This window comes from Equus quagga, chromosome 1 (genome assembly GCF_021613505.1).
Source record: "Equus quagga isolate Etosha38 chromosome 1, UCLA_HA_Equagga_1.0, whole genome shotgun sequence".
Classification (NCBI taxonomy): Eukaryota; Metazoa; Chordata; class Mammalia; order Perissodactyla; family Equidae; genus Equus; species Equus quagga.
The window spans coordinates 138,646,247-138,673,004 of NC_060267.1; the positions used below are offsets into that span (position 1 = coordinate 138,646,247).

The following is a 26,758-nucleotide window of genomic DNA, read 5'->3' on the forward strand; positions in this document are numbered from 1 at the left end:
GTGTGTGTGTGTGTGTAGGAGGCTTCTCTCTCTTCTAAGCTTAAGGGTCAGCAAATAGTATGCAGGTTTGGTAACCCCCATTCTGCTCTCACAAATAAAGAAAAAGAAAGGAGTATGAGAGGTGAGGGGAGAATATAAATACATGAATCTGGTGATTCTAGATCTCATGAATAAGGAGTCGTTGAGAACACTCATTGAATCTGGAGAGTCTGCCCAACTTGCTAGACCCAGATGAACCTGACACATGCGGCCTGAGCACTGGGATCCTGGTAGCCAAGAGGAAAGGAGATGAAAAGCAACTGTTGGGAAGAGCGGATGAGAGCCTCTGTGGATGCAAACCTCTCTACCCAGTCCAGGCCCTGTGCTATAGGTTGCCAACAAGTCTGGCACTACTATCCTCCTAACCTTTAAGATAAAATGATTGCCAAGGAGGACCCTGGGCTTTTTTTGATAGAAGAATAATACTCAGTTGGATTCATAACTTGAGGTGGGCTTCAGGGGAACTGCTCTCAAGACTGAATGCAAAATTTTCCATGTATGTAAGTATGTACATTTCTCTGGGAGGAAGGTTCATCGCTTTCAGTTTTTCAAAAAGGTTCAAGTCACCACAGATATATAATGTGATAAAAAAAATTCCAATACATTACCTTTTTCTGTTATGCCTCTACTTAACCCAATAGGCACCCGAGGAATTTAAATTTCAAATATTTCCAAAAAGAAAATTAAGCAAGTTTCAAGAGTTGACAGTGAATTTTGAGGATGTGGCATGCCTGCTAATGCTGACTTTCACACTCTCCCTAAAATTCGGGAAGATAGAAAAGATGACATGTTGTAAAGGATGAGTACAATTGACCTGAGGTAGCTTAATTCACACAGCAGCAGGTGAAATCAGTTCAGTCACCATCAGTGACAGTAGAGACAACAGGAGAGCATGAAAGGACACTTGACCCGGATTATGGAGAGCAGGAGTCTAGTCTTTAGTCCTAGTTCTTCCTAATTCAATCTATGACCTTGGACAATCCCTTCTCCTTCTGGGCTTGGGTCCTCATCTGTTAAACGCAGGCAGGCTATTGAAGTAGAGTGGTGATTTGCAAACTCTTTTAATGCAATGAACATTATGTTTAGGTAAAATCATCCAGAATTCATCAGAAGCTAAAACAAATTCAAAATGGCAGGTTGAACACACGTGTTTATCTCCACTCCCTCTAGAAACTCCATTAAGTTATTAGTCATAAATATCTACTACTTACTGAGCACTTACCACATGATTGCTTTAAGTGTATTAACTAGTAGAATCCTTAACACTCTCATTAGGTAGGGATGAACCCCATTTTACAGATGAAGGAACTGAATCACCAGCATTTAAGGAACTTGCTCATTTTCACAGCTAATAAGTGGGAGATTCAGGATTCAAACCTAGGCAGTCTGGCTATACTACCTCTCAGACTGACAATCAAGGAAGAGCAAAGCTTCCAAGGAAAAAGCAGCTGAAAGAGAGAGTAGATTGGAAATGGTACCAAATTTTGGAAGAGGAAAAGCAGACAAATGAGTAGGAGCTGACTTATATGGAGAATACTGAGTGCTGCAGACGGATGGCAAGCCACTGCAGACCCTCCCCCCTCCAAAACTCAACTGCTGGAGACACAGGTTTCCTCTGAAGGTGTGCATAAGGAAGGCTGAAAACAGGCAGTATTGATGCCCTTCCCAAGGCAAGCAACTGCTCCATCACCCCTCCCAGCAGAATACCGGAGGTTTACTCTTTGGACAGGATGAACTAGAGACTCCAGACTTGGGTAACCAAGTTACCACTGAAGACAGGGAAGTGGTACCATTCAGGGGGATTAAGTGAAAGTCTGCATACTGAAGCAAGAGCCCCCAGTCCCTCCTACCATAAGGTTCCTAGAATGACAACAGTTAGGCTTATTCCACCTAGGCAGAAGCCTGAAGGAAGATCCATGGACTCTAAAAATATCCCATTGAAAAGGACAGGTCCATCATACTATGGCTGTGGCTCTCAGAATGTGGCCTCAGGCCAGGAGTAGCATCACTGGAGAACTTGTCAAAAATATAAATTCTCAGGCTCACATTAGACCTACTGAATAAGAAATTCTGGGGTACAGCCCAACAACCAGTGTTCGAAAAAGGCTGCCAGGGGACTCTGATGCCTGCTAAAGTTTGAGAACCACTGCCCTATGGGGAGGCCCACTAGTCAATAAACCTACCCCACACCAAAAAGCTTCCAGCAAGATTTTCAGTGCCTATGTATTTGGAAGACAGTCTGGAATCACCAGAAGTCTCAGGAAAGACTCTGTCCTGAAAGACAGAGACCAAAACAGATTTCACAGAGCAGCTCTAATGAAGGGGAGTGAAATGAGGCAGAGTCTGGTTTGCCTGGGCTCTCTCTGGCCCTACCATCACACTGCCATTGAGCTACTCCTCAGGCTCTACAGAACAGTTGGAAAACCAAGGAAGGAGATCCTCTCTACAGTTCTGTCCAGCTCTAGCCTGTGCCTTTATACTGGTGCTTATGTCCCAGACCCTTGAAACTAATACAGCAATTTAGACTGACACTCTTGGTTGGAACTACCTCTGATAATTTACTTGTCCCTTTGAATGAACAAAAAGCATTTTAATGGAAAAATCATGCAAGCATTTTTATGCTAAAGGGTTGCTATATCCCGTAACTGCTTTAAATGCAAAGGCAAAATGCACTGCTGTAATTTATGTAGAAGTATCTGCGACCATCCCACTCTACCATGTCCTTCTTGTTTCTCTGTGTCTTATAAGCTTTCCCTGGCTCACCCTTACAGCCTAAATCTTAACCCAAAAATTCTCCCCATTACTGCTTTTCACCAGTCTCTACTCACCCCAAGTGGTACTGCCACAACCAGATCATTCTTCTGCTTACACATCTCTAGCAGCCTCAACATCTTCTATCATGTAATCACTATGGACAAAAACGTCTCATTTATATTTACTTCCTCTGCCTCCTTTAGTCCAGCTCATTTGTCTCAAACCCCTTGGTTCCCTGCTAAAGATCCTTTCCCCTCTCAGGCCACTTCACTCCTCTCCAGGAAAACTAATCTTCTTTGCGAGCGGTTTAGAGTGCTGAAACACTTATGCCAAGAATTATGCAAGGAATACCATAAATTTTCACATTTAATCCTTACACTAATACTGAGAATTAGGAATCATCCCTATTTTTACATTTGGAAAACTGACGCTTAAAGAGATTAAGTTACTTGCCCAAGGTTACAACTAAGATTTTAACCCAAATCTTTCTATTTTCAAAGCCACACTCCTCACCACTCTACTGTACTGTCTCCTGAGGTCTGACTCAAATATGTGGAAGAAGAAAAGTTTCCTTAACCCTGTAGAAAATAAGAAGAGCAAAATGATCTCTGCTCTGTTTTTAAACAGGGTCTTCCACAGATACTGAGAGCCTTCTAGTCAAAGTCCAACAGGGAACAAGTCTTGCAGGAGCATGTCCCCACCTGGAGGGCTCCACATGGCTCAGCAGCTTGGCCAAGGAGCAGCACGGCATGCCTCTCCAGCATGAGTGCATGCAAAGCACAGGAGGAAGGCTGGCTCTTGCGCCCAGAACGCCAGTAAGGAACTGGTGGTTAAGAGATCCCTCTGCCGAAGCAGCCCATCAGTCCATTCTCCCAGACCGCTGTGCTGGTGGCGGTGTGACTTCCAATGTGAGGCAGAGTAGCTGCCCATCTCATAGGACTTCCAGACTTGATTTTAAAACCTCTTAGGAGACAAGATAGTAATCTAACAATCAAGGACAAGCAAGGACTCCTAAGGAAAAGCCTGCGCCTCTGCGACAGCACAGCTAACTCCGAGAGGCACAAAAAAATGTCTATGGTGTCGATAGAAGGTGCTTCAGTGGTGCCCACCAGAATGTAGAGACTGCCACCGCCCCTTCCTCCATAGAGGGGCTGCAAGCCCATTTTTTCTTTCTGTGTGACAGAAAAGGGAAGCGGGCACCCCAATGTCTCCCACTCCGAGGGCCTCAACGGCGCACCTCTCAGCCTTTCCTTCTAAGGGTTGAGAGGCTGTCCCTGTCCGTCTCCCCACTCAGCCCCAATCCCCTTCTCCCATTCGACACCTCTCTCCCGTACTCGGTCTCCCTCCAACCTCCTTTCCCCACCCCTCTGCCCGCTAGAGCCTCTTCCCCTATCCGCCGCCCCTCTTTCCTCCCCACTCGGTTCCTTTCCCCTCAGCCCCGCGCCGCGAGCCCCTCGGTACCTTGAGCGTCACATCGCACAGCTTGCCCTGCCGCCGAATCTCCTCCATGACGCCGTAGCCGCGACTAGGCAACTCGGACACGGAGAAGTGCACCAGATCCTCCAGCTCCTCCGCGCCGTCCTCCACCATCTTCCTCGGCCGCCGCGACTGCGCAGGCCTGGCCGGCCAGCCCGAAACTAACCAGGGCGGGGCGAGGGCGCGCGCCGACTGCAGCCCGGAGCGCAGGGCTGGAATCAAAGGAGCCTGCGCGGCCGCCGTAGTCACAGGCAGCTCTGCGCCGGAAGCCCTGCTGCCCCGCTTCCTGGTTCATGAGCAGCCCTCGTTCTCTCACTATCCCTGACCCTGGCTTCGCGCCGGCAGCTTCCGCAGTCTTCCTAGATTAATCAGTCCCGTCTCCCGTCCTCCTGACTCTGCCCTGATTTTACTCTTATCTCAACAGAGGACCGCGGACTCATTTCCGCCACCATCCGGATACTTCCGGAATCTCTGCGAGCCGCCCGTTGCCATGGCGACTGTGTACACAGCCCGGCAGCAGTGCGTGCCGGGTTTCGGTCGCTCCTGTCAGTGGTTGCGCTGCCGGACGGCCGCTACTTCAGGAGCGGTGAGCAGGGGCCACGAGCAGCCGGGATGGGGAGAAGGGAGGGAGTGTACGCCCCGGGGACGGGCAGCGGCTGGATTCCCAACACTGCTCCGCCCGGATTTTCCCCAGCTTGGCTTGATATGTGAAACCCGGGGGGAGGAGGGCGCGGCATCGCCCGGGCCTTTTCAGCCTGGCTGCGGCTTAGGGTCTTCGGATCTAATGTCCCGTGGCTCCACGAGGGTCCTGTGTCGCGCCTGAAGTTCCGAGGTCGCAAGGCTAAGGACCAGAGGTCTTCTGGACTCTTATGTACTAGTCAGTTTTCGAACTGGAGGGAGCTTCAGGATGGCTAGTCCAAGCGCTTCGCTTTACGGATGAGGAAGCAGCTCCAGAGAGGGACAGGAATGGTCCCAGGGTCCACTGCCTCCCAGACTCCACACAGGTGTCCAACATGTTGGGTGAAAAAGGAGAAAAGCCAGTTCTGCTCGGATCCGAGTCTTTTGTTTAGCCCAAGGCTGGGTACATTTGGACTCTGTGTTTGGGGGTTCACATGCTCCTGCCGCTCTGGTGGGTATGAGGGCTCCCCATGAGATCCCCTGGTCCGAGCAGGAGCGCTGCAAGATAGGGACCCGCCTGGTGCCTATGTCCCAGCAGACGCTCCGTCACCTTTCATCGAGCTTTCAGGGGTGCTTGGTGGCAATCCTATTCATTCCTACCCCTAAAACAAATGAGGAAACCCCAAGCCTCTCAGCAAGGAGGTCTCCTGGTGGCCACTCAGAGGTTCACTTATTTACACCAGAAATAGCTAAGAGTGTGGCACACATGAGACAGAGGTATTCTCTATAAGATCCTGAGGGTGAAGGAGCCCACTAAAAGGGAGGGCATGGTGAGAAGCTGAACATGGCTTCTCACAAGAGGTGCCTGGAAACCAAGTGTCCTCCTGGAAGAGCTCTGAGCTTCGGGGTTGGAGATGGTGTGGGAGAGGGGTGACATCATATGCCCCTTGGGATTCTCTCAGTAGTGACTGAAGATGGACCCACATATGGAGATTCAACCACCCTCCGACTTCCAGCCACGACCATCACTATCACCCACCATTTCTTGAGCACCTGCTTTATGCTAGGCACTGTTCTGGACATTGATGGGGGATTCAAAAGAGAGAAAAGGCACAGTCCTATCCCTCAAGCAGCTTGTAATTTAATTTGGGAGTTGAAACCCACTCAAATGATGCGGCGTAAGAACAATAACAAGCATTATTTCAGTAAGTGCAAGATGGCATGGGGTCCCCAAATGTCTGGGTGTTGAGGGGCTGCTATGTAGCAGACTCGCAAGAGGGGTGTAGTTAATAGAGAAGGCTCGCCTCAAGTGTATATTACTCTTGGCATGTCTGGAGCCGTGGGTGTGAGCATGGGGAAGGCCTTGGGAAGCACAAATAGGGTGACTGCATGTGCATGTTGGCAAATTGCAGGGCAGAGAAGCGGCAGGCTCTGAGGGGACGGTGATGCTTGGAGCTTGCCTGTGCTGCCCTTGTGCTGTCAGTGAGTGAGGACTGCTGGGAGGGAGGCCTGGGTACCTGCCCCCAGACCTGCCCTACTTCTTCTTTTTGGTCTGTTTCGGAGGGCACCCTGGGTAGCATCTTAACTTCCCTGAGCAGGAGGATGGGCCCTCGGATTGGTCTGGGGAATGGTTCTTAGAGCTTTAGAGATTGAGGGTAAGTATTTGCTTGAGTCAAAACATACCTCCCTCTACTCTCAACTTCTCAATAGCCTAGATCAAAGTGAACTTAGAGATGAGATGTTCTCTTCAGTTTCCTCAGTTTGGGATTCATGTTAGAGCCATTTGTGGCTTTTTATTTCTAGAGCTCAATTTTGGAGACAAAAATTTTAGGACCGAAATTGGACAAGCCATTATCTTTGCTTACCTGGATACCCTTCAGATTCATTTTCTAAAAATTGAAAGGTCTGAATGATCCCACAGTGGCTGGGAAAAGACATCCATGAAATAATCACTTGCAGAGTGGAGGAAGGAGACACACACTCTGTAATAGGCAAATATGAAAGTACAATATTTGCTTATTTGCTTTGACATCTAAAGGGGTTCAAGTTTTATTTTGTCCACATCATTGAAACAGTAAACTGAAATGGCAGGGCCTGTCTCTATTTAACTTGCTTCTGTCAAGATACTTAATGCCACCTGATGTTAGTTACTATAATTGTAAGAGGAAATCAAGTGGTCACCACAGGTTGTGTCTAGAAATGTGGAGGGATGTTAATGTTTTAAAAGCCTGGAATCATTTTTATCAGGTAACACTCATTGAACTTCTCTTAAATAATACATGTAAAGTTTTAATGTGCTTTTTTAAAAAGTGAAATAATTAACTGTCATTAAAAGGAGAAATCCCTGTCATGCATGAACTTTTCTTTACAGTAAAGGTCTTGAAAATTGACTTTTTAAAAATATTAAATATCATATCAGTTTATTTGTTAGAGTGCCCATGAAAGTACAGGTTGTTTTAGGGGCAGATGCCTCGTTTCTTATTGAACTGGTCCAACTTCGACAGGGGATCGAAAGAGAAGTGGATGATGCAGCACGCATCCTGACCCTTAGGCCTTGTCTCTAGTCAAAGTCTGTTTTGTACTTTGTGGAGCATTAACTCTAAAGGAGTTTTTAACATTCTTTCTTTATATTCATGGTTCTATAAAAGTGAAATTATTGAAATTTGAGAGCCTAGTTTTAGGACTACATGACCATAAGCTACTTGATGATATTGTTCAAATTATTTCAAAAGAAGGAAAGAAAAAATATTGGATTGATCTTAGAAAAATTTATATGTAAAATTAGAAATGTTTCATCTTGGAACAATTTTAAATTGTATTATGTTAATTTACACAGTAGTTTTGAACACTGAAGTTATTTAGTGTATTTTCGTAGACCTTTGTCTTGTTTTCTAATATTACTTAACTGGATTTAACACAATTGATTATGATTACAGATAGATTTTCACTTAGCTTTTCTTAGAGCTCTTGACATTTTCTCTCAGTATTTAATCCTTTGTCATCAGTGTGTCAGAGGCACCTGAAGAGCTGATGAAGTTTTAAGTTCCCCTTAAAGCAGTAAAAATCAGTACAGTTACTACTGCTATTTAATAATCCTCTGTGCTTCCCCACTTTATGTCAATGCTAGAACTGAAATTTACTGTCCAATTAGTATTAATATTTTTACGCAGACACTCTCAGGAGAGAGCCTAGTGTGATTTGACTGAGGAGACTAATATCCAATAAAATATGAGATTTCTTGGTGATGATTTGGGGGATTGTACAATTCAATTTTTAAAAATTTTTATAAAATGCTTTAGTTCAGCAGGATCTTAGGGATCAATTAACTCTCCCTTCAGTGCAACAATCCCTTTTGTAGCATCTCTGCTAGTTGGTATTTTGACTTAGCTTGACTGTTTATGGTGCTTATGGTCCTTCCCTTGTGAAAGTCTTTTCCATTATAGGACAACACTACGTGAAGGGAAGGTCATTTACCTAAATCTGCCTCTCTATCGCATATATCTATAAGCTTTCATCCCACTCCATGAAGCCACATCAAATGTTTATTTTAACATTTTTTTTTTTTTTTTTTTTTAAAGATTTTATTTTTTCCTTTTTCTCCCCAAAGCCCCCCGGTACATAGTTGTGTATTCTTCGTTGTGGGTTCCTCTAGTTGTGGCATGTGGGACGCTGCCTCAGCGTGGTCTGACGAGCAGTGCCATGTCCGCGCCCAGGATTCGAACCGACGAAACACTGGGCCGCCTGCAGCGGAGCGCGCGAACTTAACCACTCGGCCACGGGGCCAGCCCCAACATTTTATTACATATGTTAATTATTTGTGATGGTATAAATGAAGGAAAACAAATATATTTGTGTCTACCTGAAAGAAAATGATGAGCATATAGTTAGGTTTTAGGAAGGAAAGTGGAGGTGGAGCACTTTCTGTGATTTTTCTCTCAGTAGAGTGCCAGAGAAGAAAGAATATTTGATTATAGGCTAGATTAAATATACTTCGAAGGAATCTTTTTCTGATCGAAGTTAGTGTAATAGAGTTAGAGAGGGAGGTGCTGCATCTGAAGTAAGATATGTTAATGAAGAAAAGAAAATTAGTTTTAATGCCTTTCATAGGAAGTATTTTAGAGGAAAATATAATGAATAAAGCAAAGCATAAGTGGACTCAGATACAGAACATTTCTAGAAAACACGTCAAAGTTTAGGCCACTAAAGGGAGCATTCTTTTTGCTTTGTGTTTCAGTCTCTTAGGGGTCATTGGTAGACAATAGTGAGGCAGCCTGTAAAGTAGGAAATACATGTACTTGTTGAGCAGTGTCCTGCGGGCAGAGCACTGAAACGCTGAGGAGTGAAAGCAAGATGGGCTCACAGAGGGCCAGGAAAGCTGGACTGCACATCACTCTTTTCTAATTTTTTTAATGAATGACACCTCCCCTCTAATTGTTGTTTGATGATGCCTACTTACAATTTCGCTATTTTCTTCCTTTTAGCTAGAATGAGTACTAGGAAAAAAGTTCATGCATTTGTCCGTGTCAGACCCACCGATGACTTTGCTCATGAAGTGATCAGATATGGAGATGACAACAAAGTAAGTGCAATGCGTTTGCCTTTACCTGCTGGGCCTCTCTGTGCCACCTCGCTGCAGTGTGACCCTGTTTCCAAACACCATTTTAAGGACCCAGACAGAAGTGGTAAGAATTCAGATGGACTCTAGAGTCCATCAAATCTAAACCACTCCCCCGCAATGCTCTTGCTGAGGAAACTGCCATTTTTGATTCTTTTTGGTTAATAAATTTACCTTTATCCTTGTATCTGACACAAAAACTGACATTTGTCCCCACTCATAAAACTTTCTGGTGATCAGATCTGTCTCCCTGGGGGTACGGTAAGAATGTCTTAAGTTGGTTACTGTTAAACTTGCCAGAGCAGTGGGAGAAACTCTTATCGAGAGAACTGGAAAGATTTATCCATCCTCATGTCCTCACCACTGTCAGGAACCTTTCTGAGGCCTATGACAGGCTTAGGACAGCTTGAGAGTGTTAAATGTTTTCATTGAGCAAACATTTGTGGATCTATGGGCAGCACTGAAACATTTTTTAAGGGAGGAATTCGAGGGTAAACTGCTCAAGTTTCAAAAGTTGTAGCAGTCAGAAACAAGCTCATGTGGAGCCCTGTGAAGTGTACGCTGCTGGACATGGTTTCAGTGAGCACAGAAGAGCAGAGCATTTAATATGTGAATGGACCAGCCTCTCTCAGTTAGTTTATCTGCCTGTGGCCAAGTCTTGATTCCTGGACTAAGACGGCCAAGACACCAGTGAGAGTCTGTTTGCATCAGAAGTCCCCGTTGCGAAGACTGGAATCTACCATTGACCTAACCCAGTATGTTCCTAAACCAGCTGCTGCTATCTAAAATATTTTTTAGAAATCTTTGCATCTAAAAATCTGCTGATTACAAGTAAGTAAGCACCCTCTATTTACTCTAATACCAGTGAGTAACTGTCTGAGAAGTCCAGAGTCTTTTCTGTAGCTGTTATTTCATCATTACTCACATTGACCCACAGCGTGTGTGTGGGAGTGGGTGCTCAACAGAATACTGAGGGAGGCCTCATCGCCAAAAACCAAAGAGATGCGGCTCAAGCCCAGGCTTCTCTCACCAATCTCACTGTTTTCTCTGGCCTAATTCAAGACCTCCCAGTGCTTATTGAATGGATCTAAAGTTTGTTTAATAAGAGCATGATGATTGTGTTTGACTCCATATTCGTAGATGGGGGAACCAAGACAGACAGCACCCTGCAAACTAGGATGAGACGTACTGAAACTAGCAAGTGCTCCAGTCTCTTGATCCTTCCACCTTAAGGGTCGTGTGGTCTCCCTGCAAGAGCTTCCTTCCATCCCAAAGAAATCATCTGGAATATCAGCCCATATGTGGGAGTCCCTATTCTTCCTAAAGTTCACTTCCTCTATTTCTTCCAGGTCAGGTCTTGGCTATCAGCAACTTTTTTACACCAGTTTCCTAACAAATACAAATAACTCCTTCTTTCTCTCTCTCTTCTCCCCTCTCTTTCTCTCTCTGTCTCTTTTCCTAGAGCATTGATATTCACTTAAAAAAAGATACTCGGAGGGGAGTTGTCAATAACCAGCAGACAGACTGGTCTTTCAAGCTGGATGGAGTTCTCCATGATGCCTCTCAGGACTTGGTTTATGAGACAGTTGCAAAGGATGTGATTTCTCAGGCCCTCGATGGCTATAATGGTAATTTAGTTAATTAACTGTTGTTTTATGTAAGAACCTGCAGAACCCCTTTTGGAGGAAGAGTTGCAAGTATTTTATGGTGAATAAAATAAAATATAACCTCACTTACTAATTTTTGTTTGCTTGTCTGCCTCCATGTTCTTGTGATGGAAAGCTTACTTCCTTGATGACATTGTGTGCATGGCTTGATCCAATGTCCTGGGATCCTACCTTTATAAGGAAGACTAAATGACCCTGGCTCTCTATAGGTCATGAGGACTTAACTGTTGTCCTGTTTCAAATCTCTCAAATATTAGTTTTGAAGATAATGTCCTTATGATGTACTTGATGGAGTCCAAACATTTTTTCTCTTGGCTACCTGCTCGGAGCTGTTTCCATTCATTCTACCAGCGCAGTCAATCTACTGGTCATACTCTGGTATAGGATTATTTACGTGTATCACTACAAACTTGAGTAGAGTTTGATTTTCTTTACAAATTAAAAGCAGCTTTATTGGGAAATTTTTATAAACTTGTTCAGTCTAAGATTGTTTTAAAGTCTTAAAAGGATTTAAAAATCCTTGGAAAGAATATATCACAGTTTGCAGACTTTGCCCATCTAGTCGCTGTTGACTAGAATGTTCCCTGTTTGCAAGTTTTAAAAATCCATTGAGTATAGATGCCAAAACATTGTACTGTATCTTGTGTGTGATCCATAGGTGTGGGTCATTGACCCTGAGGGAATGCAGCCCTGAGGAGGTAGAGACAGAGGAACTAAGGCCCAGGGAAGTTAAAAGTCTTGGGCTCTGGGTGCTTTGGAGCCACAAATTGGCTCTCATTCCCAGTTGAAATGACTCCTTCGTGCACATTTGTTTTGGGTTAATAGATGCTGTTTCTGACTCCAGCTCAGATGCTGAATTAGGGCCCCTTGTGTAAAACCTACCAAGCAAAGGAACTGGAGCATCCATGTGGCAAAGGCCAACAGTGATTTCTGTGGCCCAGTGTTGCTGGGATAGGTCTGCTGTGTAGATGCCCAGAAGCAGACTTTAGTATAGGTCTGGCTCAGGCCGACCAAGCCAGAAGGAAGAGCAGATGGAAACCAGAGCCCAGGGTTACTGTGTGGTTTGTATCCCAGAGCCTGGTGCTCATGGTAGACCTAAAGGACATGAGAGGTACAAGTGAAAGTCTTCCCAGAAAGGGCAGTGAGACCAGATCAGGATCTGGTTATGGTGGTCTGTTTCTGGCAGTGGCATGGGACCAGCTAGCAGCCCTGTTTGATCCTGTGGGAACTTGCAGTCTACAAAGAATTCTCACCATTAACAGGAAATGCCCTTCTGACTCCCATCTCTTCCTGGGAGTTTTCTTGCCTTCTGCCTGGCCAGCCCCCCAGGGAGGCCTACCCGTGAGACCCTGCCAGTTCATGGCTTTGCTAAAAGAAGGACTGGAGTTCAATGCTCTTATTTCCCTCCTCATCTTTCTAAGAAAATTCCCACTTCCTTTGTTCCCTGGGATTGTCTGCTCTCCTCAGAGGCCCAACGCTCAGATCTTCTCTTGGTAAAAGGAGCAGTAGAACACTACATGGACCACAGATTCAGAACAGATGTCTGTGTTTTGACCATTTATGTCCCTGTTTCCTTGCCCATGTACCCTCAGGGGCAGGAATTCCTGATGTCCTTGGCTGCTCCTGATGGCCGCCTTAACACCAGGGTCCTGGCTGGCTACAGGCATGCTGGGGGAAAGGAGAGCTATGTTGAAGCTATTTTCCTGGATGTCACCAAGACACGTTTTGAAATGTTTGCAGGCACCATCATGTGTTATGGGCAGACGGGAGCTGGCAAGACATACACCATGACGGGGGCAACTGAGAATTACAAGCACCGGGGGATCCTCCCTCGTGCTCTACAGCAGGTAGAGAGTGGGCCCGTGGGTGGGATATCATACAGGCGCCCTCTCTACCATAGATGCTGCTGATCCCAGGTCAGCTACAGGAGACAGTGGGGTCCAGGTGTCAAAGGAGTTGCAGCCTGTAGGGAGGCAGGATATACATGGTGGGGTGTGTGTGTATCAGAAACCTCAAGAAGCTGGGAGTTCGGGTTTCGGACTCTGACCCACGCCTGTGCTGTTTCCTCATTTGTGAAAGAGGGAGTTGGACATGCTGACTGACTTCTTGCTGCTCTGATGGTCTGTAATCCTGTAATTGAGGATTTGGAGGTCCTAATCACGTTCCTTCCTGGTTTTAATGAGGAGAATATGGAGGCTTGCAGAGCTTCCAGGACTGAGTCAGCCCTCGGGATCCGGGAAGTATGACTGAAGACAGCACAGAAGGGCCTGCCTATGGGGTCCACTAACCTGGGTTCTGTAAGGGTCCTCTCTTTGGAGGTAGGAGGCAAAGGGATTTTCCTCAAAAGCATCTTGAGGTTTTATAGCCCTGTCCTGTAAGAAGTGTAGCTGTCCCTCTAGTTTATAACCATTCATGCTCTAATTTTTGAAGAAATATCCTTAATATCCCATGGTCAAAGCTTCAGTATCTTAACATCTTAGACTTTAGTAGTCTAGCCCAGCACTGCCCAATAGAAATATAATGTAAGTCACATATGCAATTTTGAGTTTTCCAGTAGCCATGGTTTAAAAAGTAAAACAGGTGAAATTAATTTTAATAATATATTTATTTAACTCAATATATCCAAAATATCATTTCTACATGTAATCAATATGAAAATTATTGAGATGTTTTACACTCTCTTTCTCATACTAAGTCTTTGAATTCCAGAGTGTATTTTACACTTACAGTACATTTCGATTGAGAGACTAAATATTCATCAAAAATACTTGATCTATATTTAGATTCCATAAAATTTACAGTCAACAAAGTAGATTTATAAACCCAGGTTGTTCCAAACATACTTAAAAGTTTACCAATAATTGAATTTAGTATCAATTTTTAAATTTAAATTAATTAAAATTAAATACAATTTAAAATTCAGTTCCTCATTGGCACTAGCCACATTTCGAGTGCTCAGCAGCCACCTGTGGCTAGTGTCTACCATATTACACAGCACAGATCTAGACTGTTAGAGCAAAGTGGGACCTTGGATTGTCGAGCCCAGTTCCGCATTTGACAGATAAGAAAATCCAGGTCCAGAGAGAGGAAAAGACTAGACCAAAGTCACTTACTGATAAGTACTGGGGAGGGTGTTAGGAGTTGAGAAGGCTGAGTTCTGGCTTGGCTTCTTCCCTTACTACCTGAGTGATCATAGACGAATAATTATATTACATGGAGCTTCCCACAGATGGATATTGCCCTGCCCTGCTTCAATCGCAGGGGAGTTATGAGGATGGAATTAAATAATGGATGTGAAAGAGGCTTATATAGAGTGAGACTACGTAAAACAAGAGATCTTCACTTCAGAGTACTTTCCATTCGTCATGCCTCTACTTCTTGGGACTGTATAAATATTATCCAACCTATAAGTCAGGCCTCAAAAAACTACAAGGTGATAATAAATATCACCTGATGGACTAATAATCATAGTGTTGTTGATGATGATGACCATCACACCAACTAGACTAAACTTTTTTAGGGGAAAGATTTTCTTATTGTACTTCTTGATGTTTCCTCCTGAGGTAAGAACTCCACTAACACTAGCTGGTCATTGAAATTCTGCTCTTGGTGACTGCTGTCAATCTTCCATCTAGGTTTTTAGGATGATCGAAGAACGCCCCACACATGCCATCACTGTGCGTGTTTCCTACCTGGAAATCTATAATGAGAGCCTGTTTGATCTTCTGTCCACTCTGCCCTATGTTGGACCCTCAGTCACACCAATGACCATCGTGGAAAACCCTCAAGGGGTCTTCATTAAGGGCTTGTCAGTCCACCTCACAAGTCAGGAGGAAGATGCATTCAGCCTCCTTTTCGAGGTGAGATGATCAAGTCTAAGGGTTCCTCCCTCCATCCCTTTTTTTCTTTTATTCTCTCCCTCTTTCTTAGTTTTTTACATACTTTGATAACCAGAATGAAAATTAATATATGCTCATTTTGCAAGTTCAGATAGTAATGAAAAAATATAGGACTGAAAAAAATTCACTCATCTGTTTTCTACCTATGGCAACAATAATGTATATTTTGGTTTATTTCCTTCCAGTCTTTTTTCCCGTGCATTGAAATTGTACCCCCCCCTTTCTTTTTTTGAGGAAGATTAACCCTAAGCTAACATCGCTGCCAATATTCCTCTTTTTGCTGAGGAAGACTGGCCCTGAGCTAACATCTGTGCCCATCTTCCTCCACTTTATATGTGGGATGCCTACCACAGCGTGGCTTGCCAAGCGGGGCCATGTCCACACCCGGGATCCGAACTGGTCAACCCCAGGCTACGGAAGCGGAACGTGCACACTTAACTGCTGCGCCACTGGGCCGGCCCCGAAATTGTCCCTTTTTTGGTTAACATTGAATAATGGGCATTTTTGGCATAGAAAAAATAAGGATTAACATCCTTAATATAGAAAAGCTCTTACAAATCAATAAAAAAATTCCCTAGTGTATGTTATTCTTTTAAAGGTAATATAGGTTGGAACTCTTAATACGTTGCTGGTGAAATGTAAAATGGTGCAGCCATTTTGGCAATTTCCTAAAAAGTTAGACATTAATTTTATCAGAAGACCTAGCAATTCTACCCCTAGGTATCTAAGCAAGAGAAATGGAAGTGTATGTGTACACAAAGACTTGTACACAGATGTTCATAACAGCATTATCCATAACTGCCAAAGACTGGAAATAACCAAAATTCCATCAAACGGTGAATGGATAAACAAAAGGTATACATCTATATGTTGGAAAACTTTAGAAATAAAAAGAAATGGAATCTGATACATGCTACAACATGGATGAGTCTCAAAAAAAATTCTAAGTAAAAGAAAGAAGATAACTTATTGTATGATTTCATTTGTTTGAAATGTCCAGATAGCCACATCTGTAGAGACAGAAAGCAGATTAGCAGTTGCCTGGGGGAAGAAGCAGGAAGTGACTGCAGATGGGCCCGAGGGAACTTTTTGGACTGATGCAACATTTCTAAAACAGGATTGTGGTGATAGTTGCACAACACTGTAAATTTACTAAAAGTCATTGAATTCTATACTTAAGACAGTAAAATTTTACACTATTTAAATTAGATGTCAATAAAACTTAAAAAAGAAGTCACATTGGTGTCCTCAGGGCTGACTTAAACCTGGATCCCTTGCATCTACAGGGAAGAAAGAGCCCCTGCAGTGGAGCTGTAGTGGGGGAAGACAATTCCTCTACCCTCTAGGTCCCTTCTGGCTGGTCTAAGAATTAAATTGACATGAGATAGAATAACAGGAGAAAATCAAAGTTGAATAACATATATACATGGGAGAAACCCAGGAAAACTGAATAACTCACCAAAATGGCCAAAGCCCACCACCTTAAATACCATCTTTAGCCAAAGACAAAGGAGGATGTTGGGAGTAGTGGTTTAGGACTTCAGAGGGGAGGAAGGCAATTTACATGGAGATGGAAAAGCAAATGTTTGGTAAACAAATGTTTGCTGGGCCATCTATAGACAATGAGACTGGAAAGAGAACTTTGATAAAAATGGGCTTGCTACTGCCTTCCTGTCTACCACAGCTACTTTATGTTATAATATAGTTATCTTATGGTATTAGCTCCTTCCCGGAACAGGCCTTCTATCTTCAATGCTCTTAGGTAGTTACAGGAAGGTCAAAGTTTCCTTCAGAGTATTTTGTCCTTAAAAATAATCAAGCCAGAGAGACATATTTTGGGGTGACCAATTCTGATCCCCCATATGACAATGGGGTATTCTTGTCTTATTGTTGCTCCTAACATTTCACCATGAAAAATGATGTTTGCAGGAGGTTTTTCATGGCTTAAGGTTAAAGAATGTCCATGTTTGTGAAGAGTTTTTATCATGAATAAATATTTATTCATGCCCTTAGAAGTAACCACTCTCCTTATTTGTATGGTAATCATTTCCTTGGTCTTCTTCATAACTTTACCACCTATAGCATACCACCTATGTTTCCTCAAACAGCATGGTTTAATTTTTTTGAAATTTTTATAAAAGGAATCATATGTAATGAATTCTGTCATTTCTTTTACCCATTACCTACTTTTTATGTGAAATTCGTCTATGTTCTTGCTGTGTGTTTTTCATTTTCATCATTGTATTACATTGTGTGAATACACTACAGTTTAGTTATCCATTCTACTTATTATGGACATTTGGGTTTTCCTAGTTTGGGGATATTTCAGACAATGCCTCTGGAAACATCCTTGTATGTATATCTGGTGCACATAATCATGAATGTCTCTAGGTAAATCCAAGGACTGCAATTGCTGGGTCATAGAGTATGTGTGTCTTAAGCTTTCGTAGATAATGCCAACTATTTTCCATGATGGTATGTTCCCACAGCAGGTTATCAGAAATCCCATTATTCTGACAAAATTTTGAGCAATCTGGCCAGTGTGTAGTGCTTCCCACTGTGGTCTTGGCTTGCATTTTTCCTAATTACCAATGAGATTAAGGACCTTTCCATGTGTTTATTGACCACTTGGATTTCCCTGTTCATGCCTTTTGTTTACTTTCTTTACAGATGTCTTTTTTCTTTCTCTTACTTATTTGTATAAATTTGGTATATTCTGAAAACTAGTTCTTTTTCAGTTATATGTATTGTAAATATCTTCTATTTTCTGTGGCTTGCTTTTTTCCCCCTCTTTATGTGTTATTTGATGAAAAAATTCTTAATTTTAGGTTAGTTGAATGTATATAAATTTTTTGTTTTGGCTTTTTGTGAAAAGAACATATAAGAGGATTAAAAAATAATTCACTGGTAGATTCATCAGTGAAGCCATCTCATCCTGGACTTTTGTTTCTTGGGAGATTTTTGATTACCGATTCAATCTCCTTACTAGTAATTGATCTGTTGATATTTTCTATTTCATCATGATTCAGTCTTGATGTCTGACAGTCTTTATCTTTTAAATGAAGCATTTAATCCCATTTTTACTTAGTGTAGTTACTGATATTTTTGGGTTTAAATCATATTATTGTGTGCTTTCTTGGTTCCATTTGTTCTACTTTTCTTTTTGCCCTCTTTTTAATTGGATATTTTTTGTTATACTTGTTTCTCCCTTTACTAGTTTGGAAGTTATATATTTATTCATATTTGTATTCTCTCTCTCTGTTTATCCTAGAAATAACCTTGCATATTTAGTTAATACACACACACACACACACACACACACATACATATACAAATGAGTATGTATAACTGAGGAAATCTGAATAAGCTCTATGGATTATACCAATGTCAATTTCTTCATTTTGATATTGTGCTATAGTTTTGCAAGATGTTATCATAGAGAGAGGCTGAGTGAAGGGTACAGAGGACCTCCCTGTACATTTCTTTGAAACTTCCTTCTTACAAATAAAAATAAAATGTTATTTTATCATAGCATTATAATTACTATATTATAACATATTTCAAAATAAAATATTTAAAACTAAAAACTTCTAAAAAATCTAAAGTTAATAAAAACCTTTTCCCTCCTCCTGGATTCTACAAGAACTTTAGGATTGTTGCCTTGTCTTTTATGTCTTTGTTTTTTAACCCTGCAGGGCATTATTATTACTGTTTTGTATACTCAGTCTTCTTTTACATTTACTCTCATATTTACCACTTTCATTGCTTTTCTCCTTAACTTTCCATCTGAGATTGTTTTCCTGCTCTCTGATGTACATCCTTTAAAATGAGCATACTGGTGATAAACAATATTTTGCTTTTTGAAATGTCTTTCTTTTACTCTCAATCTTCAAAGATGTATTTGCTGGGCATAAAATTCTATTTTGGCATTTGTTTTCTTTTACTACATTAACACGTTATTCCAAAGTTATGGTTTCCATTGTTATTGGTGAGAAGTCAACTGTCCGTCTATTCAGCAGTCTTGTAAAAGTATGTCTAGTCTGGGTTCTCTGAGAAGCAGACGCCAAGATGGGATTAAATGTGCAAAGATTTTGTGAGGGGAAATTCCTGTGTCAAGGAAGTAGGAAGGGAACCAGGTAAGGCTGGATCGCCATCAAGCCATGATGCAAGTCTTACCTCAAGTGAAGGGAAGGAAGGTCGGGTGGAAGCGTCCTAGACTGCCAGGCAGTGTAAAGAAGTTTCAGTGTAAAGAAGTCAGGAATCCTTGAGCCAAAGTTGGCCAGCTAAGAACAGATCTATATTAGTATCCCTGCCACACTCAGTCATTGGTGGGAAGCAGTCCTTCTTGGACTGGTAGACAGTGAGAGGTGACACAGCCACAGGGTCAGCCAGGCCTGCTCCACAGCCCAGGCCCTTCCCTCCTCTTCAGGTGTTCCACTCTCCCCAGGAAGCCATGGTGTCACTGCTTTGCAGTTTGTTCATAGCATTTCTCAGGGGCCTTTAAGGAGACAGGAGTCCCTCTCGCAAGGACCTTTTTCTCTAACAACAGCCATTTCCGTCACATCTCCTTTTAAGTGTGTTCTGGCCATAGGGTCCAATCCTGTGAATTAGCAGCAAGGGCCAGCTACCCCTTTAAAATTACAAATTATTGATTTTTCCTAATTTTTAAAAGTAATATATGCTCACATACAGAAGAAAGCACAAACCTGTATAAAAAGGGAAATATGACCTATAAACCCCAACCCAGAAGTGACCATTATTAACATCTTGGTAACAGCAGCTGTTTATTCTTTCTTCTATGAATGCTTTTGCATCCCTTAGATTGTACCAGAATATGATTTTGTCGTTCATTCTGTTAATGTAGTGTATCACAATGATAGATTTGCAATGTTGAATCATCCTTGCATCCCAGGGGTAAATACCACTTAGTTGCCATGTGTGAAGCATTTTTTTCTTTTTTGAGGAAGATTAGGTGTGAGCTAACTACTGCCAATCCTCCTCTTTTTGCTGAGGAAGACTGGCCCTGAGCTAACATCGTGCCCATCTTCCCCCACCCCATACATGGGACGCCTACCACAGCATGGCTTTTGCCAAGCGGCGCTATGTCCGCACCCTGGATCTGAACCGGCGACCCCGGGCCACCAAAGCGGAACGTGTGCACTTTACCGCTGCGCCACCGGGTCAGCCCTGTGTGAAGCTTTTAATGTGCTGTTGAAGTCATTTTGCTATGATTTTGGATTTTGCATTTTTCTATTATTAAGAACTAGTTGTCAGTATTTTCCTGGCTGCATAACATTCCATTTGCAGATAGGTCGTTCCCTAATTGCTGGATTTGTGCACTGATTATCGTTCAATATTCATGAATTTTGTAAGGCTTTTAATTCTTATTTATAAAGCTGTTAATTCTTATTGCCACTTTGCTTTTCAGAAAACTATACAAAGTCATGCGTCCCCAGCAATGGGGGAAAGTATACGTCTGGCCTCCAGTTTGTCCTATTCTACCAGTTTAGAAATGCGGTTTGCCTGGAAGACCCAGCTGACTGCAGTGACATAAGATCACTTGGATAGCTGCCAGTATAGTTGAAAAATGACCCAAATGCTTTATTTTAATCTTTCAAAATGTTGTGTATGCTTTCCTTCCTCTTCAGGGAGAGACCAACAGGATTATAGCCTCCCACACGATGAACAAAAACTCATCCAGGTCACACTGCATTTTCACCATCTACGTGGAGGTAAGTTTGAGCTCTTTGAACAGCATGGAGGGGGCGGCGGGTTCCCCCAGGGCCTGCTCTGTCAGAAATTTCTCCCTGTGACAGTGTAACCTCTGTTTGGATGTTTCATAGGCCCATTCACGGACCTTGTCAGATGAAAAGTACATCACTTCCAAAATTAACTTGGTGGATCTAGCAGGCTCGGAAAGGCTGGGGAAGTCTGGGGTGAGTCGGGGGAGCAAGAGGTTCCTTCTCAATAAGCCACAGGCCTTTTTCCAGCATGGGGCCCGTGCACATGGGCCATCGTCACTGGGCATTCATAAGCACAGTCCTGAGCTAGGCACAGTGGAGCGTGTGGGCTTGACCCTGAGGAGCTGGAAGGACAGAATTAGCAGAAGGGGAACAGCTGCTACATAGAGGCGGTTCCTACCTGACAGGATTTTTGTAAACGTTAAATGAGGTGATGGCCCCTAAATTCCTAGCAAGGTGGCTGACACTCAGTAAGCACTCAGTAAATGCCCCTTGCTAGTATTAGCATTTCTTTGTGTATAGTGTGTGTGTTCACATGAATATTTGCATGAGTATTTCATCTCAAGTATGCATATGAGTGTGAGTATTAGCATAAGTATTCACAAGAATATTCAGATGAGCATTCCTATGAGTGTCTGTATTTGTGTGGATATTCACAGGATTATTTGCTCAGGTATCTGTACAGATATTCCTATGTATATTCATATTAGTGCTAATGTTAAGTGAGTATTCATAGGAATATTCACATGAGTATTCATATTCACACGAGCAGTCACAAGTGTTCCTATGAGTATTAATATTAGCCCAAGATGGAATACAATCCTGTGACATTGAGGGAAGACCCTTGTTCTGGAAGGAGGCTTTGGCCTACCCACAGACCTGCAGTGTTCTTGGTGGGGCAGCCTCTCCACTTAGTCTGAAGCGGAACTGCCCTTTGGTTTGTAGTCAGAGGGCCGAGTCCTGAAGGAAGCTACCTACATCAACAAGTCGCTGTCATTCCTGGAGCAGGCCATCATTGCCCTCGGGGACCAGAAGCGGGACCACATTCCCTTCCGGCAATGCAAGCTCACCCATGCCCTGAAGGACTCTTTAGGTGAGGGTGTGGTTGTTGCACAGGGAGGAGGAACAAGCCTGGCACATCTTCTACTGGTGATGATAGAGTTGCTCCCTCCCCATGGCAGTGACCTCAGACACACCTGCAAAGGCAGAATCAAGCAGAGTGCCCTCTTCTTTCACCCATGACATGCCATGCTGTACACTCATCAGAACCTTTGCTTAGGCTTTGCTTCTAAAGGGGATCCCTAAACCAGCTGCCAGAATCCTTCATCACGTTGAAGACCCAGGTGGAGGGCCTCTCCCATGATGTCTTGCCTTCCAATACAGCCTCCCCAGTAGAGGAGCAGGTGTCTTGTCATCCTTTGTGTTCCCAGGCTATTGTGTTGGGCCTGGTGGCAGTCATTGGTGTCTAATTATTAAATGAGTGACACCATGAGCAAAGCCCTGGCCCACAGCCCTCTCCCCTGCCCTTGCCCCTCTGTGCCCAACGCCATCTCTCCTCTGCTGTTTCCCCGGTTCCTCTTTTAGGTACATCTGTTGGCCTCTCCCCCTTCCTTCCCTCTTCCCCTTGCCGCCCAGCTTCATACATGCTTGGGTGTGTCCTCTCTGACCCTATCTTGGTCAGCTCAGGCTGCTATAACAAAGTGCCACAGACTGGGTGGCTTAAACAACAGACATTTATTTCTCACAGTTCTGGAGGCTGAACGTCCCAGATCAAGGTCCGGTAGGGATAGTTCGTGATGAGGACTCTCTTCCTGGCTTGTAGATGGCCGCTTTCTTGCTGTGTTTTCACATAGCATAGAGAGAGAGGCCAAAAAGAGAGTCAGAGCTCTGGTCTCTCTTTCTCTTCTTATAAAGGCACTAATCCCATCATGGGGGCTCCACCCTCATGACCTCATATAAACCTAAGTACCTCCCATCTGAGCCACCTCCAGATACTATCACATGGGAGGTTAGGACTTCAACAGATGAATTTTGGGGCTACACAAACATTCAGTCCCTAATAGACCCCACCAGCCTCAAAGGAATGTCCTGATGGAAAACCCACATGGTTTATGGCCCTTCTGTATCCTGCTTTCTGCAGGGGGAAATTGCAATATGGTTCTTGTGACAAACATCTATGGAGACGCCGCCCAGTTAGAAGAAACGGTATGTAAAGACAGCCAGTGTGACCAGGTTGGACTCCATCCTTATAGGTACCAGGGCTGGGTAAGGTGGCTTTGGGCTAGCTAAGCTGGCACACTAACCATAGACGTTGTCAAGAAAGGAGGCATCCAGAGGAACAGTCGAGCCAAAATTGCTGAGGGGTCCCAGCCAGAATCCAAATACCAAGTAGCAAGGGGCAGAAGCTGTGTCAAGGAATTAGCCAGGCAGGAGACGGGCTCAGTGTGGGAGCCTATGTGAAGAGAGGAGGCTGAGAGCCAGCTTTGTGGAGGCAACGACCATGCTTTCTGGGGTGCTGCTCCTGTGAATTGGAATCACGAAGCATATTGATTCCTTGTTCTTCATAATAACACGTGTTTAAAAATCTTGAAAACAACCAGAGTTCGAGGCTATGGTAAGTATTAAGCACCTGCCGTGTGCAGTGTAGTCGGGGGCAGCTCAGCAGAGATGAGTCATACTTAGCCTTGGGGCTCAGAATTCCCAACCATGGCCCTAAGTAATGTGAGAGGCCCAGACGTATGAGTTCTTTAGAGGAGGGAGGGATTTTTCCTGAAGCTAGGGTGAGGAATGTGGGCGCTGAGCTGGCTTGGTGGTAGGGAAAGCAGAGATGTTCATGGCAGAGGAAACTGGGCCTGAAGGTGTGGGCTGTGCAGGAATATCTAGACACTGCAAGAGGGGGTTCAGGAAAGAGAGGAAGAAGAAGAAACTCGGGCTGGATGGGCCCTGGTGGTCAGGCTGAGGCCTCGGCTGTTCTCCTGCAGGTGGCTGGGCTGTCACGGGGTTGCAGTAGGGGAGGACTGTGGCCAGAGCTGTGATTCAGGTAGATACAGTCAGCAGCTGGACACAGGTGACCTGGGGGGAGGAGAAGCTTATGAGAACCAGGGGTAGGAATACAGGTTAAGGCAGTGACACATGGAACCCACACAGCTGGGTACTCAGCCTAGGGCTCCCCTCTTCCTCTGAAGGGCCACCCACCATAAATAAGACAGATGTGGACAGCTCTCCTTAGACATTTTGCTTTTCAAATGTAGATGTTTAAGGCAAGCTTCAGTCATCTGGAGAATCCACTTCGGTGAAGCAGGTCATCTCCAGGGACACTGCAGGGCAAGACGCTCCTGCACGACCTCCCAGCTTTGTGCATTAGGGATCTTCCCAACTTCCAGGGGGAGTTCTCCTGCCACCTACTCAGTGCCCTGGGACTTGGGAGGCCAGGGAGGGGAGCTCCAGCTGACGTGCAGGCTGCATCCCCAGAGAAAGCCTTCAGGAACCTCCTGGTCTCACAGTATAATAAAGCATGGTGAACCCCAAGAGGAGCCATATGAATATTGGGCCGGCTGGCTGCCTGGTTAAGAAAGATGTCCTCCAAGACAGAGGAAGGCCCCTCTCTCCCCTGAGATGGTCACTGCACAGGAAGCAACTCTCCTGGTATCTACCATCCCCAGAGGCTTGTGCCCACACCACTCAGTATCTTGGCCCTGGCCTGAGCCCACAGAGCCCTGAGGGGCTGCTGAAGGGGTCTTTGAGTTTGGGACAAAAGCATATTGGGGGTGTGGAAGCTAAAGATTCTCTTCTCCAAATGTTGTTAAACAATTCCTGTCATGGGTTGTGTTGCTTTCTGCAGTGACTGCGTGTGTGTGCAGGTGTAACCATGAGGGCCTCATGGCCACACTTGCTGCTGTGCTTGGAGCAGAAGAGTCTGATTTCACCGCACAGAGAAGCAATCCCAATGACAGTGTTGTAATGACAGGGGCCTCTTCCTGAAGGCTCTCTGTGGGCCAGTTCTGTCCGGAGCACATTACTACCTCATTACCAAGTCTCCCAGTGACCCTATGAGGCAGGTCGCCCTGACGCTACAGAGAAGTTACAAGGCCTGGCTGCCATGTGCAGCTGGTCAGTAGCAGAGCTCTCAATGGCCCACCCAGACTGCCCAAAGGAAGAACCCTTTCAGTCCTTCATCTGGGCCACTCTGGGTAACCCATGCCCCCTCCAAGTCTGCTTCCCTGTTTCAGGCCCCGAAGTCAGCCCAGCGTGGTGTGGAGCTGGGATCTCAGGGCCTGCCTTGTACCACCCACCACTGGCTGCCCCTCACTGCCAGGGAGCAGCTTTCCACCCCTCATGTAACATCAGTGCAGCGGGGCATGGTGTCAAGGCTGTTTCCCAAATGCCTGCTTATGTAGCCACCTCATGGGCCTCCAGCCATAATTACCCCTGGCTGGCTGCCCCTCCAGAGGAACTTGGGCAGGATCCCCCAGACATCACTCAGTGGGCCCAGGAGACCCTGCATTCCATGTGGGAGTGTGCCTCTATGCAGAGATTCATCTTTCCTAGTGGACTCCTTTTACTTGTTTTGCAAATATTTCAACTTGCAAGTAATTGGCTAAAAACATAGAGGTCTGTCTGATCTGTTTTTCAGCTGTCTTCACTGCGATTTGCCAGCAGGATGAAGCTGGTCACCACTGAGCCTGCCATTAACGAAAAGTATGACGCTGAGGTACTAAGGTGCTTGTGGGCAGGCGTCTCACTGTGGGGAAGGTGTGTGGGTTTGCTGCCTAGGTCACACGAGCCTGGCTTCTCTTCTAGCCTCAACCAAAGATGCCCATGCAATCCTGGGTCAGTCCCTTTCCACTGTGGGATAGGCCAGAGTCTTCAGAGTCCCTGGAGAACCCCTTGGGAGCTGCCGCAAAGGTGAAAGGGCTAAGTCAGGCCATCACCAGTTCACCTGTGAGCTTCAGGGCCTCTGAGTACCCTGGACTTCCGTATGAGAGTTCCTTAAGAGCCAACTGTTTCGGAGCAAAATCAATGTGGACTGGACCATCTCTCAGACTCATCTGGTTATGTCACTACAGGACCTCTTTCCTCTCAGCCTGAGTGACCCCTCCAAGCAAGTGGAGCTGGCCAATCAGAGGGAATGCTCCACGTCACCATTAGCTAAGGAAATGCATGTTAAGCCTTAGTGGAGTTCCACTCTCAGACAAGCAAAAATTAGAATTTCTCGGTCAATGCAAAATGATGGTGAGAATGTGTAGAAACAGGAACACGTCTGTTTCTGGTCAGAGTGTAACTGATACAACCACTTTGGAGAGCATTTTGGCAACATCTAGTAACGTAAAAACACATTTATCGATAATTTGGCTTTCCTTTAAGATGCTTATGGAATCGTAGTTACTGGAAACAGGAGCATACACATGCCATAAGCTCCTGGCAAACCAGTAAAACTTTCCAGATTCTGAATCCTGAAGGGAAACAACAGTCCCTCTGGCCCTGTGGAACTAACCCATGGTGTGGAGGTTGAGGAGGGCGTAGAGCTCAGAGCATTGGTTCTCAAACTTGAGCAGGCATCAGAATCACCCTGGGGGCTCATTGAACCACAGGTCTCTGGCCCCATTCCCAGAGTTCCTGACTCCATAGGTCTAGGGTGGGGCCTGAAGATTCACGTTTCTAATAAGTTCCTCAGCGGTGCTGCTGCTGCTGTTCCAGGGCCGCACCTTGAGAACCACTGGCACAGTAGTTAAGAGCCCTGGCCCCTGCATTGAGCTGTCCTGGCTCAGCAACCTGCTCTTTCCCTCATCAGCTATCTGGTGTCAGCAAGATACATAGGATTTCTAAGCCACAGTGTCTTCGTTTGTCAATGGGGAGATAATAGAATCCACTCTCAAAGAGATGTTGTGCAGAATACGATAACGGGTAGAGACCTCTTAGCACAGTGCTGTCATGAAGTAAATGCTCAGT

The 26,758-nt window shown here is 44.6% G+C and overlaps 2 protein-coding genes across 8 annotated transcripts in view; one reads left to right on the plus strand and one right to left on the minus strand.

Moving 5' to 3' along the window:
* The window catches only part of KLHL18 (kelch like family member 18), a 57,291-nt gene extending 52,769 nt beyond the window's left edge, over positions 1–4,522 (minus strand). For 2 of the 7 annotated variants that reach the window (XM_046640429.1, XM_046640421.1), the window contains exon 1: positions 4,255–4,522. In XM_046640429.1, coding sequence (XP_046496385.1) covers positions 4,255–4,383 — 129 coding nt within the window. In that variant the 5' untranslated portion in view covers positions 4,384–4,522. The remainder of the gene's footprint in view (positions 1–4,254) is intronic. The other 5 variants (XM_046640465.1, XM_046640446.1, XM_046640456.1 and 2 more) reach the window with 3 other exon arrangements.
* A 76-nt stretch (positions 4,523–4,598) lies between these two features.
* KIF9 (kinesin family member 9) overlaps positions 4,599–26,758 on the plus strand; it is a 53,817-nt gene continuing 31,657 nt past the window's right edge. Inside the window, exons 1-11 of the mRNA XM_046640406.1 lie at positions 4,599–4,855; positions 5,850–6,092; positions 9,369–9,466; positions 10,965–11,130; positions 12,910–13,016; positions 14,805–15,029; positions 20,717–20,800; positions 20,912–21,004; positions 21,755–21,902; positions 22,950–23,014; positions 25,443–25,520. Of these exons, the coding sequence (XP_046496362.1) occupies positions 5,948–6,092; positions 9,369–9,466; positions 10,965–11,130; positions 12,910–13,016; positions 14,805–15,029; positions 20,717–20,800; positions 20,912–21,004; positions 21,755–21,902; positions 22,950–23,014; positions 25,443–25,520 (1,209 nt within the window). The 5' untranslated portion in view covers positions 4,599–4,855; positions 5,850–5,947. The remainder of the gene's footprint in view (positions 4,856–5,849; positions 6,093–9,368; positions 9,467–10,964; positions 11,131–12,909; positions 13,017–14,804; positions 15,030–20,716; positions 20,801–20,911; positions 21,005–21,754; positions 21,903–22,949; positions 23,015–25,442; positions 25,521–26,758) is intronic.